The 21,955-nt window shown below is 47.9% G+C and overlaps 1 protein-coding gene across 1 annotated transcript in view; it reads left to right on the top strand.

Annotated features, from left to right (window-relative positions):
• Window positions 1-21,955, top strand: part of bcat2 (branched chain amino-acid transaminase 2, mitochondrial) — a 38,356-nt gene that overhangs the window by 15,877 nt on the left and 524 nt on the right. Inside the window, exons 3-7 of the mRNA XM_055153138.1 lie at window positions 2,701-2,901; window positions 6,895-7,005; window positions 11,104-11,223; window positions 12,984-13,147; window positions 18,891-19,033. Of these exons, the coding sequence (XP_055009113.1) occupies window positions 2,701-2,901; window positions 6,895-7,005; window positions 11,104-11,223; window positions 12,984-13,147; window positions 18,891-19,033 (739 nt within the window). The remainder of the gene's footprint in view (window positions 1-2,700; window positions 2,902-6,894; window positions 7,006-11,103; window positions 11,224-12,983; window positions 13,148-18,890; window positions 19,034-21,955) is intronic.

Below are 21,955 nucleotides of genomic sequence, written 5' to 3'. Positions count from 1 at the left end.
CTCCTCCTCTTCTCTCCTCCTCCTCCTCCTCCTCTTCTCCTCCTTCTCTCCTCTCTCTCTCCTCTTCCTCCTCCTCCTCTCCTCTCCTCCTCCTCCTCCTCTTCCTCCTCCTCTCCTCCTCCTCTCCTCCTCCTCCTCCTCCTCCTCCTCCTCTCCTCTCCTCCCTCTTCTCCTCCTCCTCTTCTCTCCTCCTCCTCCTCCTCCTCTTCTCCCTCCTCTTCTCCTCCTCCTCTCTCCTCTTCCTCTCCTCCTCCTCCCTTCTCCTCCTCCTCCTCTTCCTCCTCCTCTCCTCCTCTTCCTCCTCTTCCTCTCCTCCTCTCCCTCCTCTCCTCCTCTCCTCCTCCTCCTCCTTCCCTCCTCTTCCTTCTCCTCTCCACTCTCCCGTCCTCCCATCTTCTCTTCTCCTCCTTCTCCTCTCCTCTTCCTCCTCCTCCTCCTCCTCTTCTCCTCTCTCTCTCCTCTCCTCTTCTCCTCCTCCTCCTCTCCTCTTCTCCTCCTCTCCTCCTTCTCCTCTCCTCTTCCTCTCCTCCTCCTCCTCTCCTCTCTTCTCCTCCTCTTCCTCTCCTCTCCTCCTCCTCCTCCTCCTCCCTCCTCTCCTCTTCTCCTTCCTCTCCTCTCTCTCCTCCTCTCTCCTCCTCCTCTCCTCCTCTCCTCCTCTCCTCTCCTTCTCCTCCTCCTCTCTTCTCCTCCTCCTCTCTCCTCCTCTCTCCTCCTCCTCCTCCTCCTCCTCCTCCTTCCTCCTCTTCCTCCTCCTCCTCCTCTCTTCTCCTCCTCCTCCTCCTCCTCTCTCCTCCTCCTCCTCCTCCTCCTCTTCCCCTCTTCCTCCTCCTCTCGTCCTCTCCACTTCTCCCGTCCTCCCATCTTCGTCTTCTCCTCCTGTCCTCCTCCTCTCCTTGTCCTCCAATCGTCTCCTCCTGTCCTCTCCACTTCTCCCTTTCCTCCTGTCCTCTTCTCCTCCTCTCCTCTCTTCCTTTCCTGTTATCCTCCTCTCCTTGTCCCGTCCTCCTGTCCTCTCTTCCTCTCCTCTCTTCTCTTCCCGTCCTCCTGTCTTCTCGTCCTCCTCCTGTCCTCCTGTCCTCTCTTCCATTCTTGTCCTCCTCCTGTCGTCCTCTTCCCGTCCTCCTCGTCCTCCTGTCCTCCTCGTCCTCCTCGTCGTCTCCTCGTCTCCCCTCGTCGTCCTCCTCCTCCTCGTCCTCCTCGTCCTCCTCGTCCTCCTCCTCGTCCTCCTCGTCCTCCTCGTCCTCCTCCGTCCTCCTGTCCTCCTCGTCCTCCTCCTCGTCCTCCTCCTCGTCCTCCTCGTCCTCCTCGTCCTCCTCGTCCTCCTCCTCCTCCTCCTCGTCCTCCTCGTCCTCCTCGTCCTCCTCGTCCTCCTCGTCCTCCTCCTCCTCGTCCTCCTCGTCCTCCTCCTCGTCCTCCTCGTCCTCCTCCTCGTCCTCCTCGTCCTCCTCGTCCTCCTCGTCCTCCTCGTCCTCCTCGTCCTCCTGTCCTCCTCCTCGTCCTCTCGTCCTCCTCCTCCGTCCTCCGTCCTCTCTCCTGTCCTCCTCCTCGTCCTCCTGTCCTCCTCGTCCTCCTCTCTCCTCCTCCTGTCCTCCTCGGTCCTCCTCGTCCTCCTCGTCCTCCTCCTCCTCGTCCTCCTCCTCCTGTCCTCCTCGTCCTCCCTCCTCCTGTCCTCGTCCTCCTCCTGTCCTCCTGTCCTCCTCTCCTCGTCCTCCTCGTCCTCCTCGTCCTCCTCGTCCTCCTCGCCTCCAGTCCTCCTCCTCGTCCTCCTCCTCCTGTCCTCCTCCTCCTGTCCTCCTCTCGTCCTCCTCGTCCTCCTGTCCTCCTCCTCCTCCCTCCTCCTCCTCCTCCTCGTCCTCCTCCTCGTCCTCCTCCTCCTCGTCCTCGCTCCTCGTCCTCCTCCTCGTCCTCCTCCTCCTCGTCCTCCTCGTCTCCTCGTCCTCCTCGTCCTCCTCGTCCTCCTCGTCCTCCTCGTCCTCCTCGTCCTCTCTGTCCTCCTGTCCTCCTGTCTCCTCCTCGTCCTCCTCGTCCTCCTCCTCCTCCTCGTCCTCGTCCTCCTCGTCCTCTCGTCCTCCTCGTCCTCGTCTCCGTCCTCCTGTCCTCCTCTGTCCTCCTCGTCTCCTCGTCCTCCTCCTCGTCCTCCTCGTCCTCCTCGTCCGTCCTCCTGTCGTCCTCCTCCTCCTGTCCTCCTCGTCCTCCTCGTCCTCCTCCTCCTCCTGTCCTCCTCCTCCTGTCCTCCTCCTCCTCCTCCTCCTCGTCCTCCTCCTCCTGTCCTCCTCGTCCTCCTCGTCCTCCTCGTCCTCCTGTCCTCCTCGTCCTCCTGTCCTCCTCCTCCTCGTCCTCCTCGTCCTCCTCGTCCTCGTCCTCGTCCTCGTCCCTCCTCGTCCTCCTCGTCCTCCTCGTCCTCCTCGTCCTCCTCGGTCCTCCTCCTCGTCCTCCTGTCCTCCTCGTCCTCCTCTCCTCCTCGTCCTCCTCGTCCTCCTCCTCGTCCTCCTCGTCCTCCTCGTCCTCCTCGTCCTCCTCGTCCTCCTCGTCCTCCTCGTCCTCCTCGTCCTCCTGTCCTCCTGTCCTCCTCGTCCTCCTCGTCCTCCTCGTCCTCCTCGTCCTCCTCGTCCTCCTCGTCCTCCTCCTCCTGTCCTCCTCCTCCTCGTCCTCCTGTCCTCCGTCCTCGTCCTCCTGTCCTGTGTCCCCAGGCGTCCCCAGGCGTCCGATGTGTCCCTGGAGCGCTCTTCGTCCCCTCGTCCCAAACCGGACTCTTCGTCTCTGGTTTTTGGGAAACATTTCTCCGACCACATGCTGCTGATCAACTGGAGCGAGTCGGACGGATGGGAACGTCCCAAGATCCAACCCTTCCAGAACCTGTCCCTGCACCCGGCCTCCTCCGCCCTGCACTACTCCATCGAGGTGAGTCGGGTCCACCGGGTCAGTCGGGTCCACCGAGGTCAGTCGGGTCCACCGGGTCAGTCGGGTCCATCGAGGTCAGTCAGGTCCACCGGGTCAGTCAGGTCCATCCAGGTGAGTCAGGTCCATCAAGGTGAGTCAGGTCCACCGGGTCAGTCAGGTCCATCGAGGTCAAACCTGGGGGGGGGGGGGGGGCGTCTGCTGGACTCGGCTCCGGCGAATCCAAGTCCAGACCAGATTTACACAGACACAAAAACAGAAGACGCAACAGCAGCTCAGGATTAATAAACACCAAAAGGACAAAGGCCTGTAACAACTCCTGACCTCTGGACGTTGAGCAGAATTAAAGACGATTTAACCAGTTTTCCATGTAAACCTCAGTTCAGAATTATTATTTTCATGTAAACACGAAATAGAATATTTTAATTCCGAATTATTTAATTCAGAAAAATGAATTCGGAGCCACTTTTGATGATCTTTCTCATGTTCTAACTCTGTTCTTCATGAAGATCCTGCCTGAAGAGCCCAGAGAGTCAAGTTTATTTCTGAAGCACATTTAAAAACGAGCACATCTGTCCAAAGCTCCACAGACAAAACGACAAACACAGAAGCCCCACTCAGCTTCAGAGAGCTTCAGAGAGCTTCAGAGAGCTTCAAATGAGCTTCAGAGAGCTTCAGAGAGCTTCAGAGAGCTTCAGAGGGCTTCAGAGGGCTTCAGAGAGCTTCAGAGAGCTTCAGAGGGCTTCAGAGAGCTTCAGAGAGAGAGCTTCAGAGAGCTTCAGAGAGCTTCAGAGAGCTTCAGAGGGCTTCAGAGGAGAGGCTTCAGAGAGCTTCAGCTTCAGAGAGCTTCAGAGAGCTTCAGAGGGCTTCAGAGGGCTTCAGAGAGAAGCTTCAGAGGGCTTCAGCTTCAGAGAGCTTCAGAGAGCTTCAGAGAGCTTCAGAGAGCTTCAGAGAGAGCTTCAGAGAGCTTCAGAGGCTTCAAGAAGAGCTTCAGAGAGCTTCAGAGAGCTTCAGAGAGCTTCAGAGAGCTTCAGAGGGCTTCAGAGAGCTTCAGAGAGCTTCAGAGAGCTTCAGAGAGCTTCAGAGAGCTTCAGAGAGGCTTCAGAGAGCTTCAGAGAGCTTCAGAGGGCTTCAGAGAGCTTCAGAGAGCTTCAGACTTCAGAGAGGCTTCAGAGGGCTTCAGAGAGCTTCAGAGAGCTTCAGAGAGCTTCAGAGAGCTTCAGAGAGCTTCAGAGAGCTTCAGAGAGCTTCAGAGAGCTTCAGAGGGCTTCAGAGAGCTTCAGAGAGCTTCAGAGGGCTTCAGAGAGCTTCAGAGAGCTTCAGAGAGCTTCAGAGAGCTTCAGAGAGCTTCAGAGAGCTTCAGAGAGCTTCAGAGAGCTTCAGAGGGCTTCAGAGGGCTTCAGAGGGCTTCAGAGAGCTTCAGAGGGCTTCAGCTGCTGCATACAAAGGAGATTCCAACAGAGATTTAGAAATATTTAGAGTCTTGGCCGTTTTAATGCCCAGAGGAATGTTCCAGAGTCCAGGACCAGCTCCAGCTCCACGTTTGGTTTGAGAAGCTCAGAGACAAAGAGAGAGAGAGAGGAAGGAAGGAAGGAAGGAAGGAAGGAAGGGAGGAAGGAAGGAAGGAAGGAAGGAAGGGAGGAAGGAAGGAAGGAAGGAAGGAAGGAAGGAGGAAGGAAGGAAGGAGGAGGAAGGGAGGAAGGAGGAAGGAAGGGAGGAAGGAAGGAAAGGAGGAGGAGGAGGAGGAGGAAGGAGGAAGGGAAGGAAGGGAGGAAGGAGAGATTTAAGACATTTAAAAAACTAACATGAACAGAATCTTCAGCTCTGCCCTGAGGCTGGAGGATCTGCTGTGGCGTCGCTTCACTCAGGAGACACCAGGAAAAACTCCATTTTTCCAACACTTTTGTCAAAAAAAGAACTTACAAAAATGTGCCTCAAGTTTGTCAGAAGCTCAGAATCCAGATTGTGTTTTTATTTATTTTTTTAAGCAAAGACTGAACAGCCATGTTCTGGGACACAGAGCCTGAGGGTCTGAGCTCTGGACCCGTCTGAGCTCTGGACCCGTCTGAGCTCTGGACCCGTCTGAGCTCTGGACCGTCTGAGCTCTGGAACCGTCTGAGCTCTGGACCCGTCTGAGCTCTGGACCCGTCTGAGCTCTGGGAGGTTCTGAGCTCTGGACCCGTCTGAGTTCTGAGCTCTGGAGTCTGACTCTGGAGGTTCTGAGCTTCTGGAGTCTCTGAGTTCTGGAGTTCTGGAGGTTCTGAGTTCTGGGAGGTTCTGAGTTCTGGAGGTTCTGAGTTCTGGGAGGTTCTGAGTTCTGGGAGGTTCTGAGTTCTGGACCCGTCTGAGTTCTGGAGGTTCTGAGTTCTGGGAGGTTCTGAGTTCTGGGAGGTTCTGAGTTCTGGAGTTCTGGAGGTTCTGAGTTCTGGAGGTTCTGAATGATCAGAAGAGCAGGACCAGTCTTCAGGAGTTTGGAGGTGTTTCCATCACCTGAACAGTCAGAAGGTTTTAGCTGCTGTACAGTGTTTGACAGACTGACAGATCTGTTCTGTCCTCCATGTGTGTCTGAGTAATCTAGAGATCTCTCCTGGGCCAAATTCAAACCCTTGTTACGGTTAACAGTACGAGCCTGTACGAGGCTCCGCCCACAGGAGGAGAAAGGCAAACTGAACTGATCCACAGGGAAACGATCTGGACACAAGACACAAAATATAATAATTAATAACAAAGAGAAAAATAAACATGATGATAATAAAGTCTAAATAAGTAGAAAAAAGAGCAAGAGACACGAGTCAAATAAAACATAATTATATAAATGCAATAAAACATAATTATATAAATGTAATAAAACATAATTATATAAATGTAATAAAAGATAATTATATAAATGTAATAAAACATAATATAAATGTAATAAAACATAATAATATAAATGTAATAAAAGATAATTATATAAATGTAATAAAACATAATTATATAAATGTAATAAAAGATAATTATATAAATGTAATAAAACATAATTATATAAATGTAATAAAAGATAATTATATAAAAGTAATAAAACATAATATAAATGTAATAAAACATAATATAAATGTAATATAAAAAATAATATAATAAAAGATAATTAAATGTAATAAAAGAATAATATAATAAATGTAATAAAATAATTATATAAATGTAATAATATAAAATGTAATAAAGATAATTATATAAATGTAATAAAAATTATAATAAATAATAATAATGATAAATAATAATAATATATAAATGTATAAAATGTAATAATAAATGTATAATTATATAAAATTAATAAAATGTAATAATTATATAAATGTAATAAAAGATAAAACATAATAAAATGTAATAAAACATATAATATAAATGTAATAAAAGATAATTATATAAAATGTAATAAAAGATAATAATATATAATAAATGTAATAAAATGTAATAAATAATGTAATAAAAGATTGTAATAAATAATTATATAAATGTAATAAATAATAATGTATAATAAATGTAATAAAATGAATAATAATAAATAATGTAATAAAACATAATATAAAATGTAATAAAATATGATAAAATATATAATAAATAATAATTATAAATGTAATAAAAATGATAATGATAAAATTAATAATATAATAGAATATATAATAATAAGTGTGTGCAGTATGATTATATAAATGTAATAAAAGATGAATTATATAAAATGATGAAGACGTCCCCTCTGTCTCTTGTCTCTCTTGTCCTCTATGTTGTCTCTGTGTCTAATGTCTGTGTCTGTGTCTGTGTGCAGTTGTTCGAGGGGATGAAGACGTCCCTTGTCTCTTGTCTCTCTTGTCTCTCTTGTCTCTCTTTCTCTTGTCCTCATTCTGTGTCTGTGTCTGTGTGCAGTTGTTGGAGGGGATGAAGACGTCCCCTCTGTCTCTTGTCTCTCTTGTCCTCATGTTGTTGTCTCTGTGTCTCTGTGTCTCTGTCTGTGTGCAGTTGTTCGAGGGGATGAAGGCTTTCAGGGGAGACGATAATCACATTCGTCTCTTCAGGCCCATGTTGAACATGGAACGAATGCACCGCAGCGCCGACCGCAGCTGTTTACCTGTGAGTCTGACCACACCCAACCACAACCACACACACCCACCACACCACACCACACCACAACCACACTCACAACCACACACAACCCACACCCACACTCACAACCACACCACACTCACAACCACACCCACACCACAACCACACCCACAACCACACCCACACCTCTACCACACCCACAACCACACCCACAACCCACACAACCACAACCATCTAACCACAACACACACCCACAACCACAACCTCTAACCACACCCACACCCACAACCACAACGAACCACACCATCTAACCACAACCCACACCCACACACATCCACACCCACACCTAACCACCACACAACCACACCACAACCACACTCCAACACACCCACCCACACCCACACCACACCACACTCACAACCACACCCACACTCACAACCACACCCACAACCACACCTCTAACCACAACCACACCTCTAACCACACCCACATCTACATCCACACCCACACCGCAGCGCTGACCGCAGCTGTTTACCTGTGAGTCTGACCACACCCACAACCACACCCACAACCACACCAACCCACAACCCACACCACAACCACAACCACACCCACACCTCTAACCACACCTCTAACCACAACCACACCTACACCCACAACCACACCTCTAACCACAACCACACCCACAACCACACTCACAACCACACCACAACCACACCACACCACAACCACACTCCAACCACACCTCTACAACACCCACAACCACACCCACAACCACAACCACACCCACAACCACACTCACAACCACACCTCTAACCACAACCACACTCACAACCACACCCACAACCACACTCACAACCACACCCACAACCACACCCACAACCACACTCACAACCACCACACACCACAACCACAACCCACCATCTACACCACACCCAACCACACCGACCGCAGCTGTTTACCTGTGAGTCTGACCACACCCACAACCACACCCACAACCACACCACAACCACACCCACAACCACACCACACACCCACACATCTACATCCACACCCACACACCCACACCACACCGAGCACGCAGCTGTTTACCTGTGAGTCTGACCACACACCCACAACCACACCACAACCACACCACACACAACACACCACAACCACCCCACATCTAACCACACACTCTAACCACACCCACATCTACATCCACACCTCTAACCACACCCACAACCACACCTCTAACCACACCCACATCTACATCCACACCTCTAACCACAACCACACCCACAACCACACCCACAACCATACCCACAACCACACCCACACCTCTAACCACACCCACACTCACAACCACACCCACATCTACATCCACACCCACAACCACACCCACAACCACACCCACACCTCTAACCACAACCACACCCACACCTCTAACCACACCCACAACCACACCACAGCGCCGACCGCAGCTGTTTACCTGTGAGTCTGATCTATAAACTATACACCACCTAACCCACAACCTGCCCCACACCCACACTGCAGCGCCGATAGGTTCACCTGTGAGTTTAATATTAAACTTATATATTTGTGCCTAACCACACACACACACACACACACACGCACACACGCACGCACACACGCACACACGCACACACGCACACACGCACACACGCACACACGCACACACGCACACACACACACACACACACACACACCTTCACCTAAACACTGAACACAGCTTCTCTCTGCTCAAACCTGCCCCACAAACTCATCTGTTTACTCTTACACTTCTGAGTATTTCTCTTGTATTTTTGTGAGTATTTCTGTTATAAAGACACTCAGGTCCTCACAAACTGTTCACTCAGCTGGAGTGAAACTTGCAAACATTAGTTTATTTGTTGGAAACATTTCTGTGTGTGTGTACGGCCCTTTACATGTTTGTATTATTATTATTATTATGTGAACTGTACATAGACTCCAGACACACGGGGTTTGTAAGTGGAGGAACGAGCAGACGAGGAGACGTCTCACTCCGTCGAGGCCTCGTGTCTCATCTGTCGAGGAAGTGGAGTGAATGTGGACTATATCTCGTTTGGATTTTTGCGTTTTCCTCGTGCTGTGGGATTATTTTCCTCTGTGGGAGCTGTGGGGCTTTGGGAAAAACACTGAACTGGACCGAGACTCTGGAAGTGTGGTTTTCATGAGGACAGCTGTCGGTAAAACTTTACTCAGTGCGCGGCGTGGAAGTTTGGGGACTTGTGGGGACGTTAGCAGAGACTAATACTGCGGTGGTTTGGTGAGCTGCTTGTGAACTGTTTATTGTTTATTGTTTATTGTCAGTGTTCAGTGAAATGGGCACTCGAGCGCGGGGAGGTGTTTTTTTCCCTTGGCCGTTCAGTCGTTAGTATCAGACAACACCAATAAAAAGCCAGATATCTCATTTGTATTTCATTATTTCACCCTGACTGATGCGAGTAGATTTTCCCGTCACCTTAAAGTCACCTGTTGTTCAGGGTTTTCACGGTCAAGGAAATCCTGGAAAAGTCCTGGAAATTGAAAATGTAATTTTCCAGGCCTTTAAAAGTGATGGAATTTTAGTGTTTGTTTCCCGCAGCTCCAGTGTTGTGTTCAGTTCTCATGAGTCTGTCTGATTCTTTGTGAACGTCTCAGTGTTTTATTTAAAAGAGTCGACAGGAAACACACTGACAGGATTTAGAAAGTTCAAAAACTATAATCCCAAACATAAAGTGAGTGGAAAGAGTTAAACATTTCAGATTTAGCTCTAAAAGTCTGATCAGTTCTTCACATGTAGGAGCCGTAAAGTCAAGGAAAAGTTTTGAAATTCTGTCAGTGGAAAAGAGTGAACCTGGTTTAACTTTTCAACTTGGAGAACAGATGAACTGTCCAACTGTGATCACTCAAATGTGGAATGAAGAAACGGAGACAGAGTGAGACATTCTGAGACAGTGTGAGACAGTGTGAGACAGTGTGGGACAGTGTGAGACAGAGTGGGACAGTGTGAGACAGAGTGGGACAGTGTGGGACAGTGTGGGACAGTGTGAGACAGTGTGGGACAGTGTGGGACAGTGTGAGACAGTGTGAGACAGTGTGAGACAGTGTGGGACAGTGTGGGACAGTGTGGGACAGTGTGGGACAGTGTGAGACAGTGTGAGACAGTGTGGGACAGTGTGGGACAGTGTGGGACAGTGTGAGACAGAGTGGGACAGTGTGGGACAGTGTGGGACAGTGTGAGACAGAGTGGGACAGTGTGGGACAGTGTGGGACAGTGTGGGACAGTGTGAGACAGTGTGAGTGTGGGACAGTGTGAGACAGTGTGGGACAGTGTGAGACAGTGTGAGACAGTGTGAGACAGAGTGGGACAGTGTGGGACAGTGTTGAGACAGTGTGAGACAGTGTGAGACAAGTGTGAGACAGTGTGAGACAGTGTGAGACAGTGTGAGACAGTGTGGGACAGTGTGGACAGTGGGAAGTAGTGGACAGTGTGGACAGTGTGAGACAGTGTGAGACAGTGTGAGGTGGGTGTGGGACAGAGTGGGACAGAGTGGGACAGTGAAAAGTGTCTCTGTTGTGTTTGATCTGTTGTTCCTTGAAAGCAGCAGCGTGTTGTGTTCACTGACACTGGGTTTATTTCCATCATAGTTTATGACTCACCCCCCCCCCCCCCCCCCACACACCCCACACACACACCTCCCCCCACACCCCCCAGCCACACACACCCCAAAGACACTCCTCTCCACTCCTCCTTTCTTTCCCCTCTCTCTCTCTCTCTCTGTTTCTCTCTCTCTCTCTCTTGTCCTTTTCCTTTTGTCCTTGAGTTCGTGTCTTTGTCCTTCAGTCATGTGGACAGTGAGTCACATAACACACAGAAACACAAACAGCTCCAGGGAGAAACTGTCCAACCGTCTCCGTCCAACCGTCTCCGTCCAACCGTGTCCAACTGTGTCTTTTTAAAGCATTTTCTGTCTGTTTCATGTGTAATAATATTAGTTTGTTTTTGTCTGTTTGTCTCTGTCTGTTCCATAATAAAATAATATAATAATAATATAATAATAAAATAATATAATAATATAATAATATAGTAACTTGATTGTTGTTGTTGTTTTCGTGCAGTTGTTTGATAAAGAGGAGCTGCTGAAGTGCATTAAGAGTTTGGTGGAGTTGGATCAGGACTGGGTCCCATCAGCTCCAAACACGAGTCTGTACATCAGACCCACGTTCATCGGGACCGAGGTAAGACTGAAAACTACACAAACTCAATCATACAAGTACTTTACTACAGTACTACACATGTATACTACACATGTATACTACACACATGTATACTACACATGTATACTACACACATGTATACTACACATGTATACTACACATGTATACACATGTACTACACACACACATGTATACTACTGTACTACACATGTATCTACACACATGTATATACACATACACACATGTATACTACACACATGTATACTACACATGTATACTACACACATGTGTACTACACATGTATACTACACACATGTATACTACATGTATACACACATGTATACTACACACATGTATACTACACACATGTATACTACACATGTATACTACACACATGTATACTACACATGTATACTACACATGTATACTACACATGTATACTACACACATGTATACTACACACATGTATACTACACACTGTATACTACACATGTATACTACAACATGTATACTACACACATGTATACTACACACATGTATACTACACACATGTATACACATACTATACACACATGTATACTACATACACACATGTATACTACACACACTACACATGTATACTACACACATGTATACTACACACATGTATACTACACATGTATACTACACACATGTATACTACACACATGTATACACTGTATACTACACATGTATACTACACATGTATACTACACACATGTATACTACACATGTACACATGTATACTACACATGTATACTACACATGTATACTACACATGTGTATACTACACACATGTATACTACACACATGTTATACACACATGTATACTACACACATGTATACTACAACATGTATAACACATACTACACACATGTATACTACTATACACACATGTATACTACACACACATGTATACTACACACATGTATACTACTACATACTACACATGTATACTACACACATGTATACTACACAATGTATACTACACACATGTATACTACACACATGTATACTACAACATGTATACTACACATGTATACTACACACATGTATACTACACATGTATACTACACATGTATACTACACATGTATACTACACACATGTATACTACACACATGTATACTACACATGTATACTACACATGTATACTACACACATGTATACTACACATGTACTACATGTATACTACCTACACATGTATACTACACACATGTATACTACATACATGTATACTACACATGTATACACTGTAATACTACAGTATACTACACACATGTATACTACACACATGTATACTACACATGTATACTACACATGTATACTACACATGTATACTACACATGTACTACATATATGTGTACTAAATATATAATCCCGTTCATTCTCCTGCACAAACACACAGAACATCAGAGCCACGTTCATCTGGACACAGGTTTGTTTGGAGCACGAGTCTCCAACATGGAGCCTGTTTGTCCTGACCGTGTCCTCTTCTGTCCTCAGCCGTCTCTGGTCTGGTCTGGTCCTGGTCTGGTCCTGGTCTCGGTCCAGGTCTGGTCCAGGTCTGGTCCAGGTTTGGTCTCGGTCCTGGTCCTGTTTGTCCTGACCGTGTCCTCTTCTGTCCTCAGCCGTCTCTGGTCTGGTCTGGTCCTGGTCTGGTCCTGGTCTCGGTCCAGGTCTGGTCCAGGTCTGGTCCAGGTCTGGTCAGGTCTGGTCTGGTCTCGGTCCTGTTTGTCCTGACCGTGTCCTCTTGTGTCCTCAGCCGTCTCTGGGCGTGTCTCGTGCTGGAAAGGCCATGATCTTCGTGATCGTGGGTCCGGTGGGTCCGTACTTCTCCACCGGCTCCTTTAACCCGGTGTCTCTGCTCGCTGACCCCGCCTTCGTCCGAGCCTGGAGGGGCGGAGTCGGGGCCTACAAGATGGGAGGGTGAGTGGCCACGCCCATACTTCACCGCTGTGTCACCGTACGCAGACGTAAACTCTGTCCACACTCCAGACTCCAGACTCGAGACTCCAGACTCCAGACTCCAGACTCCAGACTCCACACTCCACACTCCACACTCCACACTCCACACTCCACACTCCACACTCCAGACTCCAGACTCCAGACTCCAGACTCCACACTCCACACTCCACACTCTCCAGACTCCACACTCCATCAGACTCCACACTCCACACTCCACACTCCACACTCCACACTCCACACTCCAGACTCCAGACTCCAGACTCCACACTCCACACTCCACACTCCACTCCAGACTCCACTCCACACTCACACTCCACACTCCACACTCCACAACTCCACACTCCAGACTCCACACTCCAGACTCCACTCCACACTCCACACTCCAACTCCAACTCCAGACTCCACACTCCAGACTCCAGACTCCAGACTCCAGACTCCACACTCCACACTCCACACTCCAGACACTCCACACTCCAGACTCCAACACTCCACACCCAACCTCCACACTCCACACTCCACACTCTCCCAGACTCCACACTCCACACTCCACACTCCACTCCACACTCACACTCCAGACTCCACACACTCCAGACTCCAGACTCCACACTCCACACTCCACACACTCCACACTCCACACTCCACTCCATCCACACTCCAGATCCACTCCACTCCACACTCCACACTCCACACTCCACACTCCACACTCCAGACTCCACTCCACTCCACACTCCAGACTCCAACTCCACACTCCACACTCCACACTCCACACTCCAGACTCCACACTCACACTCCTCCACCCTCCAGACTCCACACTCCAGACTCCCACTCCAACACTCCAGACTCCAGACTCCACACTCCACACTCCACTCCACACTCCACACTCCACACTCCACACTCCACACTCCACACTCCACTCCACACTCCACACTCCACTCGCACACTCCAGACTCCCTCACAGACTCCAGACACTCCACACTCCACACTCACACTCTACCACACACTCCACACTCCACACTCCACTCCACACTCCAGACTCCACACTCACACTCCAGACTCACACTCCACACTCCACACTCCAGACTCCACACTCCACCTCCACACAGACTCAACACTCCACACTCCACTCCACACTCCACACTCCACACTCCACACTCCAGACTCCAACACTCCACACTCCACACTCCACAACTCCAGACTCCACATCCAGACTCCAACTCCACACTCCAGACTCCAGACTCCACACTCACACTCCACACTCCACACTCCACACTCCACACTCCACACTCCACACTCCACACTCCCACTCCAACTCCACACTCCACACTCCAGATCCACATCCACTCCACACTCCACACTCCACACTCCACACTCCAGACTCCACACTCCCACTCCAGACTCCACTCCAGACTCCAGACACTCCACACTCCAGAACACTCCACTCCACACTCCACACTCCAGACTCCAGACTCACACTCCAACTCCACACTCCACACTCAGACTCCACTCCAGACTCCAACTCCACACTCCACACTCCACACTCCACACTCACACTCCACACTCCACACTCCAGACTCCACACTCCACCACTCCAGACTCCACACACCAGACTCCACACTCCAGACTCCACTCCACTCCAGACTCCAGACTCCACACTCCAGACTCCACACTCCACACTCCACACTCCACACTCCACTCCACTCCACACTCCCCACACTCCACACTCCACTCCACACTCCACACTCCACACTCCACAGACTCCACACTCCACACTCCACACTCCACTCCACACACTCCAGACTCCACTCCACTCCACTCCACACTCCACACTCCACAACTCCACACTCCCACACTCCACACTCCAGTCCAGACTCCACACTCCAACTCACCTCCAGACTCCACACTCCAGACTCCACACTCCACACTCCATCAGACTCCACACTCCACACTCCACACTCCACACTCTCCAGACTCCAGACTCCACACTCCACACTCAGACTCCAGACTCCACCCACTCCAACACTCCACACTCCACTCCACTCCACACTCCAGACTCCAGACTCCACACTCCACACTCCACACACTCACTCACACTCCACACTCCACACTCCACACTCCACTCCACTCCACACTCCACACTCCAGACTCCACACTCCACACTCCACACTCCACACTCCAGACTTCCAGACTCCACACTCCACACTCCACACTCCAATCCAGACTCCACACTCCACACTCCAGACTCCAGACTCCACACTCCAGACTCCACACTCCAGACTCCAACTCCACACTCCACACTCCACACTCCACACTCCAGACTCCACACACTCCACACTCCACACTCCACACTCCAGCACCCACACTCCACACTCACACTCCAGACTCCACACTCCAACTCCAGACTCCCACTCCACTCCACACTCCACACTCTCCACACTCCAGACTCCACACTCACACTCCACACTCACACTCCACACTCCACCTCCACTCCACTACTCCAGACTCCACACTCCACACTTCCACTCCACACTCCATCCACACTCCACACTCCAGACTCCACACTCCAACTCCCCACTCACACTCCACACTCCACACTCCACACTCCACACTCCACACTCCAGACTCCACATCCACACTCCACTCCACACTCCAGACTCACTCCAGACTCCAACTCACACACTCCACACTCCACTCCACACTCCAGACTCCACACTCCACACTCCACACTCCACACTCCACACTCCACACTCCACACTCCACGACTCCAGACTCCACACCCACACTCCACACTCCACACTCCACACTCCACACTCCACACTCCACACTCCACACTCCACACTCCAACTCACACACTCCACACTCCACACACTCCAGACTCCACACTCCAGACTCCACACTCCAGACTCCAGACTCCACTCCACACTCCAGACTCCACTCCAGACTCCACACTCCACACTCCACACTCCACACTCCACACTCCAGACTCCACACTCCACACTCCACACTCCACACTCCAGACTCCAGACTCCAGACTCCACACTCCAGACTCCAGACTCCAGACTCCACATCCAGAACTCCACACTCCACACTCCAGACTCCCACACACTCCAGACTCCACACCCACACTCACCACCTCCAACTCACTCCACACTCACTCGACAGACTCCTCAGACTCGAGACTCGAGACTCCAGACATACGATACTCGATACTCGATACTCCAGACTCGACTCTCCAGACTCGACTCCAGAAGACTCCAGACTCCAGACTCAAGACTGATTCTGATCCCAGGAGGAAAATAAAAACCGTCTTTCTTTAGATGAACTCCTGAGATGTTCCACATGTTCTTATATCTGTGAAATCCTCAGTGGTCCAGGTCTAAACCAGGTCTAAACCAGGACTAAACCAGGTCTAAACCAGGTCTAAACCAGGTCTAAACCAGGACTGAACCAGAACTAAACCAGGACTGGACCAGGACTAAACCAGGACTAAACCAGGACTAAACCAGGACTAAACCAGGACTAAACCAGGTCTAAACCAGGACTGAACCAGGTCTAAACCAGGTCTTAACCAGGTCTAAACCAGGACTGGACCAGGTCTAAACCAGGACTGAACCAGGACTGAACCAGGACTGAAACTCGGTCTAATGATCTTCATGACACTTGTGTAAACAGTTCGTTTGTTGGTGTTTATATAAACTCTGTTCCTGCTGAGATTCGTCCTCAAACGGCTGAATGACAAACACGTGTGGAGGTTCTGACCCGATGTGTGTTCTGCTCTGTTCTGTTTTGTTCTGAGTAGAACAAGGTTTTCTGAGGTTTTCTGAGGTTTTTTGAGGTTTTTTGAGGACTCGTCTGAGGACTCGTCTGCAGCTGAACTGTGAGCCCTGCAGGAGGAAACACTTGAGTTTATCAGATGAGATCTGAAGCGGTTTTTGGGCTGTGGTTTTATCCTGGGAAACAAAAACTGGACCAAGACCAGATCAGGGAAAACAAGTTTATTTAAGACATTTAAAGAGTTTTACAGAATAAGAAAAACATTAAAATCACAATAAAAACTAAAATGAAAGAAAGACAAATAATGAGAGAGAAGAAGAAGTGAACAGAATGAAGAATGAAAATTTAAACCAAGTCTGAGTCTCACATGTTCAAACTGAACCAGGACTAGACCAGGACTAGACCAGGACTAAACCAGGACTAAACCAGGACTAGACCAGGACTAAACCAGGACTAAACCAGGACTAAACCAGGACTAACCAGGACTAAACCAGGACTAGCCAGGACTAAACCAGGACTAAACCAGACTAAACAGGACTAACCAGGACTAAACCAGGACTAAACCAGGACTAAACCAGGACTAGACCAGGACTAAACCAGGACTAAACCAGGACTAAACCAGGACTAAACCAGGTCTAGACCAGGACTAAACCAGGTCTAGACCAGGACTTCGGTCCCTGAGCTCAGAGTTTATTTCTTTTATTTTTGACAGTTTTTTTTGATGTAAAGCTGCAGATGTTTTATATTTTTTTGTTCTTGTTTTATCTGAGGCCAGATCCTCGTGACACTGACCTCGTCCTCTGAAGCTCCTCGATTATCAAAACAAAAAACAAAAAACAAAAAACTGACTCTGGTGAGATTTAGGTCATGTTCTAATGTTCCAATGTTCTAATGTTCTAATGTTCCTCTTCACAAACAGAGTTTGACTTGTGTTTGTTTCATTCACATGTTTGAGTAAATCTTTATTATTCATCTGTTTACATTTAGAAACAGTATAAATACATGGACCTGGTCAAACAGAAGTAAACATCAAGACCAAAACTTCCAGTGAATAATTCATCTGATATAAAAGTGTATTGAACAGATACATATGTACTCGAGTTTATCAAACTGTTCACCTTTTTTCTGGACCGTTTTTGGTTCTAAAGTTCCATTCGTTTTAAACAGACCATGAATGAAACATGGAACAAAAATTATTTCCCAAATTTCAAAGACAAAATCATGTAAATAAATGTTTGTATTTCATCATATCTTGTGTTATTCCATCTTTGAACTGTTGATGAAGGGACAGGATTTTTAAAAAAAAAAGTATTTAAAATGATAAAAATGTTCTTGGAAGGACTGACATATTTTATAGAAACAGTTTCTTTCATTTTGAAGTAATATTAAAGTTTTCAGAAGAAAAAAGCCACAAATGATGTAAAATCCTGCACCTTCTACTTGTTTGTACAATTTTCCCTCCGTTACTTTTCCCTCCGTTACCATGAACTTTCTTAATAAAAAATCTCATGAGTCAAAAAGTCAGAGGTTTTTCAACCTAATCTTGTACCATATGGTAGAAAACTATATGAAGCAAATATTCAAACCAGTTTGTTAAGGATATGGAAGTGAGAACCAAGAGTTATCACTGTTTGGATTTATTGTAATTTCATTCCTCCGTTACCGACATGAGTTTTTTTCATTTTTTGTCTTGAACTTGAAAGAATCTCACAGGTTTAACTTGACCCTGTTGGAGTGTAACTCTTTCCTACATTCTGATACTTTACTTATTTCAATAGTTCCTCTAGTTTCTGAAGAAGAGACATTTGAATGTCAAACATCTGCCTCTGTTTCCTCCGGTGACACTTGACTGGACTCATGTGTAAAGTTCTTTTCTCTGTTAAACCCTGTGACACTGGTGTGTGATGTGTCGCCCTCTGCTGTCGTGTTGCAGTAACTACGGTCCGACCATCGCGGTGCAGAATGAGGCGGTGAAGCGCGGCTGTCAGCAGGTCCTGTGGCTCTACGGCCCCGACGAGGAAATAACTGAAGTGGGAACCATGAACCTGTTCATCTACTGGACCAACAGCAAAGGAGGTCAGACCTGGTTTAGACCTGGTTTAGTCCTGGTTTAGACCTGGTTTAGTCCTGGTTTAGTCCTGGTTTAGTCTGGTTTATCTGGTTTAGTCTGGTTTAGTTCTGGTTCAGTCCTGGTTTAGTCCTGGTTTAGTCCTGGTTTAGTGGTTTAGTCTGGTTTAGTCCTGGTTTAGTCTGTTTTAGTTTCCTGGTTTAGTCCTGGTTTAGTCTGGTTTAGTTTAGTCCTGGTTTAGTCCTGGTTTAGTTCTGGTTCAGTCCTGGTTTAGACTCTGGTTAGTCCTGTTTAGTCCTGGTTTAGTTGGTTTACCTGGTTTAGTTCTGGTTCAGTCCTGGTTTAGACCTGGTTTAGTCCTGGTTTAGTCCTGGTTTAGTCCTGGTTTAGTCCTGGTTTAGTCCTGGTTTAGTCCTGGTTTAGTCCTGGTTTAGACCTGGTTTAGTCCTGGTTTAGACCTGGTTTAGTCCTGGTTTAGTCCTGGTTTAGTCCTGGTTTAGACCTGGTTTAGACCCTGGTTTAGTTCTGGTTTAGTCCTGGTTTAGATCTGGTTTAGTCCTGGTTTAGTCCTGGTTTAGACCTGGTTTAGTCCTGGGTTTAGTCCTGGTTTAGTCCTGGTTTAGTCCTGGTTTAGTCCTGGTTTAGTTCTGGTTCAGTCCTGGTTTAGACCTGGTTTAGTCCTGGTTTAGTCCTGGTTTAGTTTAGTCTGGTTTAGTCCTGGTTTAGACCTGGTTTTTCCTGGTTTTCCTGGTTTAGTCCTGGTTTAGTCCCCTGGTTTAGTTGGTAGTTCTGGTTCAGTCCTGGTTTAGACCTGGTTTAGTCCTGGTTTAGTCCTGGTTTAGTCCTGGTTTAGTCCTGGTTTAGTCCTGGTTTAGTCCTGGTTTAGTTCTGGTTCAGTCCTGGTTTAGACCTGGTTTAGTCCTGGTTTAGTCCTGGTTTAGTCCTGGTTTAGACCTGGTTTAGACCTGGTTTAGTTCTGGTTCAGTCCTGGTTTAGATCTGGTTTAGTCCTGGTTCAGTCCTGGTTTAGACCTGGTTTAGTTCTGGTTCAGTCCTGGTTTAGACCTGGTTTAGTCCTGGTTTAGTCCTGGTTTAGTCCTGGTTTAGTCCTGGTTCAGTCCCTGGTTTAGTCCTGGTTTAGGTTAGTCCTGGTTTAGTCCTGGTTTTAGTCCCTGGTTTAGTCCTGTTTACCCTGGTTTAGACCTGGTTTAGTCCTGGTTTTAGTCCTGGTTTAGTCCTGGTTTAGTCCTGGTTTAGTCCTGGTTTAGACCTGGTTTAGTCCTGGTTTAGTCCTGGTTTAGTCCTGGTTTAGTCCTGGTTTTAGACCTGGTTTAGTCCTGGTTTAGTCCTGGTTTAGTCCTGGTTTAGACCTGGTTTTAGTCCTGGTTTAGACCTGGTTTAGACCTGGTTTAGTCCTGGTTTAGTCCTGGTTTAGTCCTGGTTTTAGTGGTTTAGTCCTGGTTTAGGTCCTGGTTGGTTTAGACCTGGTTTAGTCCTGGTTTAGTCCTGGTTTCAGTCCTGGTTTAGTCCTGGTTTTAGTCCTGGTTTAGTCCTGGTTTAGTCCTGGTTTAGACCTGGTTTAGACCTGGTTTAGTCCTGGTTTAGTCCTGGTTCAGTCCTGGTTCAGTCCTGGTTTAGTCCTGGTTCTGGTTTAGTCCTGGTTTAGTCCTGGTTTAGTCCTGGTTTAGTCCTGGTTTAGTCCTGGTTTAGTCCTGGTTTAGTCCTGGTTTAGGTCCTGTCCTGGTTTAGACCTGGTTTAAGACCTGGTTTAGTCTGGTTTAGTCCGTTTAGCCTGGTTTAGTCCTGGTTTAGTCCTGGTTTAGTCTGGTTCAGTCCTGGTTTAGTCCTGGTTTAGTCCTGGTTTAGTCCTGGTTTAGTCCCTGGTTTAGTCCTGGTTTAAGTCCTGGTTTAGTCTGGTTTAGTCAGTTTTAGTCCTGGTTTAGTCCTGGTTTAGTCCTGGTTCAGTCCTGGTTTAGTCCTGGTTTAGTCCTGGTTTAGTCCTGGTTTAGTCCTGGTTTAGTCCTGGTTTAGTCCTGGTTTAGACCTGGTTTAGTCCTGGTTTAGTCCTGGTTTAGTCTGGTTTAGTCCTGGTTTAGTCCTGGTTTAGTCCCTGGTTTAGACCTGGTTTGTCCTGGTTAGTCCTGGTTTAGTCCTGGTTTAGTCCTGGTTTAGTCCTGGTTCAGTCCTGGTTTAGTCTGGTTTAGTCCTGGTTTAGAGACCTGGTTTAGTCCTGGTAGTCCTGGTTTTTGGTTTAGTTAGTCCTTTAGTCCTGGTTTAGTCAGTCCTGGTTTCCTGGTTTAGTCCCTGGTTTAGTCCTGGTTTACTGGTTTAGTCCTGGTTTAGTCCTGGTTTAGTCTGGTTCAGTTTAGTCTGGTTTAGTCCTGGTTTAGTCCCCTGGTCCTGGTTTAGTCCTGGTTTAGGGTTCAGTCCTGGTTTAGTCCTGGTTCAGTCCTGGTTTAGTCCTGGTTTAGTCCTGGTTTAGTCCTGACGCTGGTTTAGTCCTGGTTTAGTCCTGGTTTAGTGGTTTAGTCCTGGTTTAGACCTCCTGGTTTAGTCTGGTTTAGTCCTGGTTTAGAGTCCTGGTTTAGTCCTGGTTTAGTCCTGGTTTAGTCCTGGTTTAGTCTGGTTTTAAGTCCTGGTTTAGTCCTGGTTTAGTCCTGGTTTAGTCCTGGTTTAGTCCTGGTTTAGTCCTGGTTTTAGTCCTGGTTTAGTCCTGGTTCAGTCCTGGTTTAGTCCTGGTTTAGTCCTGGTTTAGTCCTGGTTTAGTCCTGGTTTAGTCCTGGTTTAGTCCTGGTTTAGTCCTGGTTTAGTCCTGGTTTAGTCCTGGCTGTTTAGTCCTGGTTTAGTCCTGGTTTAGTCCTGGTTTAGTCCTGGTTTAGTCCTGGTTTAGTCCTGGTTTAGTCCTGGTTTAGTCCTGGTTTAGTCCTGGTT

The sequence above is a fragment of the Boleophthalmus pectinirostris genome, unplaced genomic scaffold (genome assembly GCF_026225935.1).
Source record: "Boleophthalmus pectinirostris isolate CB_2022bp ecotype Guang Dong unplaced genomic scaffold, ASM2622593v1 HiC_scaffold_17, whole genome shotgun sequence".
In the NCBI taxonomy this organism is placed as follows: domain Eukaryota; kingdom Metazoa; phylum Chordata; class Actinopteri; order Gobiiformes; family Gobiidae; genus Boleophthalmus; species Boleophthalmus pectinirostris.
Note: the sequence above shows the minus strand (reverse complement) of the source record. Positions and strands in the feature narration are given on the sequence as shown.